At 35.5% G+C, this 7500-nt stretch overlaps 1 protein-coding gene across 1 annotated transcript in view; it reads right to left on the reverse strand.

The window, feature by feature from the left end:
* LOC125046235 overlaps positions 1 to 1563 on the reverse strand; it is a 2707-nt gene extending 1144 nt beyond the window's left edge. The window contains exon 1 of the mRNA XM_047643996.1: positions 1451 to 1563. Coding sequence (XP_047499952.1) covers positions 1451 to 1526 — 76 coding nt within the window. The 5' untranslated portion in view covers positions 1527 to 1563. The remainder of the gene's footprint in view (positions 1 to 1450) is intronic.
* Positions 1564 to 7500: the final 5937 nt, after the last annotated feature.

The following is a 7500-nucleotide window of genomic DNA, read 5'->3' on the forward strand; positions in this document are numbered from 1 at the left end:
CATGATTATTGTTTTCATGTATAGCGAAAAAAAGAGAAATAATTAGTGTATCGCATTCCTTTGTTTCTCATTCTTTGTTCAAGATCCCTTCTCTATTCTACTGAACGTTACTTTTGTTCCAGTTACTTTTGAAAGCATGCGAATTGTTGCATGACTTTTCTGTCTATCTGTCTTTCTCTCTCTCTCTCTCTCTCTCTCTCTCTCTCTCTCTCTCTCTCTCTCTCTCTCTCTCTCTCTCTCTCTCTCTCCCCACCTCTCTCTCTCTCTCTCTCTCTCTCTCTCTCTCTCTCTCTCTCTCTCTCTCTCTCTCTCTCTCTCTCTCTCTCTCTCTCTCTCTCGCTCATTCTCATTTTCTCCCTCTCTTTCCCAGTTACAAAGAAAAAAGAAACCATCCCACTATGCGTTTCCTGGGTGATCCATCGATTTATATAAGGAAAGGATATAGGGAGTGTATAGTAGGGGAAGATTTTATGTAACACACGTTACTGCACTGTAATGCGTGTGTGTATCTGGCTACCTATCTGTTTGTATGTATGTATGTATAAATGTATATATGTGTGTATGTATGTATGTATGAATGTATATATGTGTATGTATGTAAGTATGTATGTATGTGTGTGTATGTGTGTGTATGCGTGTATGTATATATGTGTGTATATATGTATGTATGTATGTATGTATGTATGTATGTATGTATGTATATATATATATCAGTCAGTCAATCAATTTATATTTATCTCTTTATCCACACACACACACACACACACACACACACACACACACACACACACGCTTAGGTATGTATTTACCCTACATATGGATCACACGGCACCACATACGAGAAAAGATAACTAGGGATTATGTAATAAACTTTAAGTGCATTCTAATTTCTGACATGAATACATTTTTCTCTCTAAAATAATTAAAAAGACAGAACAAAAACCCAGAAAAACAAGAAAAATATAGATAAAGCCAAATCCATATATCATGATATGATATTAGATTCTAAGACATTATCAAAATCTTACTCACAGAAAGAAAGAAATATAAAATATATTAGGAAGTGTAGAAAAGAATAAAGAGACAAAACATGAATACACAATAGACTCTACAAGGAATATAGGTATAGATAAAATATCAAAGAGGAGCAGTGTAATAACAAAACAAGGGCTGAAACACACACACATACACCTACAGACATACGCGCGCAAAAGCACACTCTTGTGCAAACAGGAAAAAATACCAACATTGCCAAACTCATAGACAAACATGCGAACTCAAGCAAAAACAAAATAGAATTAAAAACAAAAACAAAACAGTGAAAAATGCATAGAAACATCACGCATGTATATAAGCACACATGAACACACCTACACGCACAATTCCACTTCACAAAACCAAATAATAAGTCAGTAATGCGATGCAAAGCTGAATTCATTTTGTTAATTACCTGACTCATCCACCAGGGCCGATGAGGCTCTACCCAGCCCGAGCACCAAGAGCGTTGCAGCGATCAGGAACTTCATCTGTCAGATAGATTAGACCATAAGCTTTGTAGTCACTGTATCGTTGACGCAAAGAAAGGGAAAATATGAATGATCACAGATTGAGAAATGATATAACAGGGAAGTAAAGCAACGAAGTAAAGCATTTCGAAAACCGATGTGATTTTGAATGTATATTGGATAAGGTAACTGCCAAAAGATATAACATTGTCAAAAACTAATTTCCTTAAAACGAGGCGATCTCCTAAAGCAATGGACCTAAACTATAAATTCGAAGAGGAAAGATATTGAACTCCCACCCCACACACACGAAAAAAAATCACATAGGTATATAGCGATAAGGAATCACCCTTTCGCTAAAAGAGTAAGACAACACACAAACTCCTTCTTGAGCACAAACCAAGGAGCTCGAGCGTTGCACTTGCCACTCACCTTGGACACACAGATAAAGTGTGTTTGAGCAGGAAAATCCCAGTACTTATAAGGCAAGGGCTGCTCGCACTTTCGGGAAGTAAATTTTCATATTCGTGTCTCCTGGCAAAAACATCCAGGAAAAAGGGTGAGAATGATTTATGGTTGATTAGAGACCTCTGTCTTTTGAACTGATATTTGTTTGATTTATTGTTTTAATGTGTTATTGTTTACTTATGGTTGATTTGCATTTAAGAGTGTGTTTTGTTATCAATCATTTTCTTAGTATGGAGTACGATGACTACATATTACTTTTTGATAAACTTTTATTTTTTTTTGTTTATTCATATAGATAATATTAGTAGATGGAAATAATAGATAGTCAAATATAGATAGATAAATGGGTAATAAGAAAGATGGATGTATAAGAGATTCGTTTGTATCTATCAGAGAAAGATAATGAGGAAGTGAAAGGGAAGACGGGAGAGTAATAGAGAAAGGGGAAATAGATAGATAAACAGATAGATAGATGAAGAGACAGATAGATAGAGGGAGAGAGAAAGATAGATAGATAGTTAGAGAGAGATAAAGAAAAAGAGAGGGAGAGAGACAGAGAGAGAGAGAAAGAGAGAGTCAACACATTAACATAGAAACAATAATAGCTAACCACAGCAATAAAAAGATGATTATGTACTTTTATTTTTTTTTGTTTATTCATATAGATAATATTAGTAGATGGAAATAATAGATAGTCAAATATAGATAGATAAATGGGTAATAAGAAAGATGGATGTATAAGAGATTCGTTTGTATCTATCAGAGAAAGATAATGAGGAAGTGAAAGGGAAGACGGGAGAGTAATAGAGAAAGGGGAAATAGATAGATAAACAGATAGATAGATGAAGAGACAGATAGATAGAGGGAGAGAGAAAGATAGATAGATAGTTAGAGAGAGATAAAGAAAAAGAGAGGGAGAGAGACAGAGAGAGAGAGAAAGAGAGAGTCAACACATTAACATAGAAACAATAATAGCTAACCACAGCAATAAAAAGATGATTATGTAGAGACAGAGAGAGAGAGAAAGAGAGAGTCAACACATTAACATAGAAACAATAATAGCTAACCACAGCAATAAAAAGATGATTATGTACATACCCCCCCCCCCCTATTGCCTTGAGCCAGTACCAGCAAATGGCAGGGTTCTTTCCTTAAGCTATAAATAGAACGCAGAATAAGTTCGAAGAGTTTTCCTGCACAGAGATGCCTCCGTGAATCTATATAAACCGAGGCGAGGGGAGGGCGCACGACACGCAGCCCGCGCAGTGATGCGACCTGCATTGGCCATCCGTAGCCTATTCTTACGCATGGGTATACACACACTCACACACACACACATTCACAAATTTACATATATATACATATATATGTATTTATATGTACACATATATACATGTGTATGTATATACATATATTTATATACATATAAATAAATAAATAAATAAATATACATATTTGTATACACACACACACACACACACACACACACACACATATATATATATATACATATATATGCATATATATGTATATACATATTTATGTATATATACATACTTGTATATATATATATATATATATATATATATATAATGTGTGTGTGTGTTTCTGTGTGTATATGTATATATATACATATGTATATATATGTATATATACATATATATATAAATATACATATATGTATATAAATATACATATATGTATATATACATATATATACACATATAGGTATAAATATAGATATAAATATATGTGCGTGTGCGTATGCGTACATATACACATATATATCTATATGTATGAACCGCGTTCATGTTGACAAATGAATGAATATGAATGAGAATGAATATCTTCACAATACAAGAGATGTATTTAACCGATTTCGACTTTATCTGCGTCAGAAATACATACATCAAGGGAAATACAGAGTTTATATATCAGACTTGAGCTGATGAACTACCTGACGACTGTGACCTCCCACTTGTTGATCGTATAATTGCAGCTGCGACCTTGGATAGTTTGAATCTACCCGACGCTGCGTTGATGTTTTTCTCCGTCGCGATGTAAGCAGCTTTCATGACCTTCCATTTCTGTATGTACAGCCCTCCATGGACTATTTTTGCTTCCTTCCAATTGGGTAGATGTCCAGCTTCATCTACACGTACCACCATGGCGTTGGAAGTTCTATGGTGACGGATGTCAGCTCGATGTTCGCTGATCCTGGTGCTGAAACCTCGGCCTGTTTCACCATAGTAGGCTGTATCGCAACAGCTGCAGGGTATGCGATATACAGCACTGTTAAGGTTGCTTCTGAGCTGCTTCTTGTCCCGTATCATGTCATGTTTCTTTTTCCCGGATGTGCTGGCGAGTTTCACATTATTGCCAAAGTATCTGCTAATCGTCTGGGAAATGTTACACGACGGTAATGCGAGAAAATCATTAGAAGGAGGTGCAGGGTTTGGTTTTGTGAGAATACTTTCCGCCTTCTTTCTGAGGTTTAGTAGGAAGCCTCTGGGGGATTTATGATTCATAAAGGAATTAATTACAAATGCAACCTCATCCTCAAGAAATTCGGGGCTGCAGATCATCAGCTCATGTCTGATATATATATATATACTCTGTATTCCCTTGATGTATGTATTTCTGACGAAGACAAAGTCGAAACCGGTCAAATACATCTCTTGTATTGTGAAGATATTCATTCTCATTCATACCTCTTATACATCTATATGTATATATATGTATATATATATTTATATGTATATATATGTCTATATATATTTATATGTATATATATGTCTATATATATATATATGTCTATATATATATCTATGTGTATATATACTTATATATACATCTATATGTATATATATGTCTATATATATATCTATGTGTATATATACTTATATATACATCTATATGTATATATATGTATATATATACACATATAGATGAATACATATATATATTGTAAAGGATTTAGATAGAATTGACAACATATTCAATGATTATTTATCTTAAATACCATTGTTTTGTATATATATGTGCATGATTCGAATTGTAATGCCGTACCAAAAAAGTATCTCCCTTGCTTCTGCGCATGCGTGGTGGTCGGCTGGTACTAAAATCCTTGCGGGGGGTAGTAAGCCCACTCTGCCATTACCCTTGCTCGTGTGAACACTGGTACACCTGCTCGTAAGTAATTGGCGGTTCTGAAGCTCCCTACTTACCAGCCTGTTTACTTTAAATAAATAAGTGGAGGTTATACAAACTGCAATCTATTCTTATATTAGATTTCTGTATTGCAGCCTTTCTTGATTTAGAAAATCTTCAGATTAAGGATTGGAAATTCGCCGGTCAAGCTGCTTTACCTGTTGGCTCCTCCTTAGAGTAATGTCTCCTAGCAATTGCTATGGAAAAGCTCTTATTTTCTAAACATTTATCATGATGTATCAATAAGGAATGTCCTTTTAATTTTTGTATTTTTCTCATCAATATATGTTATATTGTTAATATATTTTTGATTTCTCCCTGTGAATTGTGACGACTGACTAGTATTGATCCCTCCGATTAAACAGAAATGAAAAGCAAATGAACAAAAAAGAAAACGAACCATGTACAATGGCACAATGAGTAGGGTCGGAGCGCATTTCAATAAGGTCGAAAGTCCCGTCAGTCATGCTATTCACAGAACATACTACTTAATACGTTGTCTTTTTAATGTGTTTGTGATACGTGCTTGTTATGGCAGACTGCCTGGAGGTTATTGAAGATAGGGTGAGTTACTGTGAACCCCGATGCATGCAACAAGGGAGATACAGGTGAGGTAAGTGTTCTGCTCGTAATTTTATGCAGTGTACTCTTAAGTATCGTATTTCACTGGATCCTATGTATTACGAGTATATTGAAGTTCCGCCACGTGCTCTGTTGCTTTGGGGTACCGTGGGTACCGTGTTCTAGTGAACATGTCAATAATATAAAAGGTTTGCTAACTGATTTTTCTGATGTTTTGTCTGATGTTCAAGGACATACTAAATCAATTGAACATGTAATTAAACTAGAATCAAATGTACCTGTGAACAAGCAACCATACCCTATACCACATCATCTCGTAGATGTATTTGATAAGGAAGTAGATAGGATGCTTAAGCAAGGTATAATTGAGCCTTCTAATTCACCCGTAGTGCTAGTCAGAAAATTATACCAAACTTGGAGATTCTGTATTGACTTCCGTGGGTTAAATGATGTAACATCTTTTGACTGTGAACCTATGTCTGCAATTGAAGATGCTTTAGGTAATTGTTCAAATGACATTTTCTTTTCAGAATTAGACCTTAGAAAAGACTATTGGCAGATCCCTCTTTCTAAGGTCTCAAAGCTATACAGCCTTTAGCACAAGCAGAGGTTTAATGCAGTTTATGATGCCTTTTGGTTTAAAAACTGCATGTGCTACTTTTGTACGATTAATGAGGATAGTAACTTGTGGACTCAAAAAGGCTGGTTGCTATTTTGATAATATTGTGGTTGACAATGCTTATTGCTCTGAGCACTTGCAGGATTTGAGAGGACTTCTGAATAGGTTGCTGTTGCATTGTCTGACGACTGGGATCAGTAAGTGCTACTTTGGTTATCCCAAGATCAAATATCTGGGTTTGTTGCTTGGAGACAACGGCCTCACTCCGCTTGACGTACGAGTGAAATCTGTCTCAGAAATGCCTTTTCCCAATACAAAAAGTGAGTGATCTTTCCTTGGTACTTGAGGCTTTTATAGGAAGTTCATTCCCAATTTCCCAGACATAGCTGCTCCCTCAAAATGATATGCTTAAAAAGTCAAGTAGGAACAAACTTAAATGGAATGAATTCCAGATTGATAGTTTCCAAAAGCTAAAAGCAAAGCTAAGTAATCCTGCACTTTGCTTAGCTCATTATAAGACGATATTTTACTTAAGGACTAATGCTTCTGATAATGGTTTGGGGGAGGTACTCCTAGAAGGTAATGATATTAAAATGCCCATTGCTTATGCCAATAATTTGTCTTGCAGACAGATCAGCAACCCTTACCTTATTTAACCCAATGCCGTCGGGGAAAATGAACAAAAAATGGGGAAAATGCTGTGCCCATTTTCTATATTTTTTGTGAAATGTCTGCTCATAGATGGCTCCTCTAGTGCTTAGCCACAAAGGAGTCAATTAATAGACCTTGTGACCATACGTGATTTGAATTGGCGGGAAAAACGTGTTTTTTACTAGTGCTATGGATATCGATGGTGTTATTTTTATTATAAACATTATAATTATTATAATGTTTTTTTAATATTAGTAACAGCAAAATAAGATAATGTAAAATATTTCGTAAATCAAAGAAAAGGGTGAACGGGCGAGACGGGCAGTACTCCTAACTGGCTCATTGGTGACTTAGTACAAGTATAGCCATCTATGTGTATAAACAATCAAACAAGTACTAACAGTGGGCAAAGCACGTGTCTACCCGTCGTATCCGTCGGCAAGGGGTTAAGAGATATGAAGAACT

The sequence above is a fragment of the Penaeus chinensis genome, chromosome 38 (assembly GCF_019202785.1).
Source record: "Penaeus chinensis breed Huanghai No. 1 chromosome 38, ASM1920278v2, whole genome shotgun sequence".
NCBI classification, from domain to species: domain Eukaryota; kingdom Metazoa; phylum Arthropoda; class Malacostraca; order Decapoda; family Penaeidae; genus Penaeus; species Penaeus chinensis.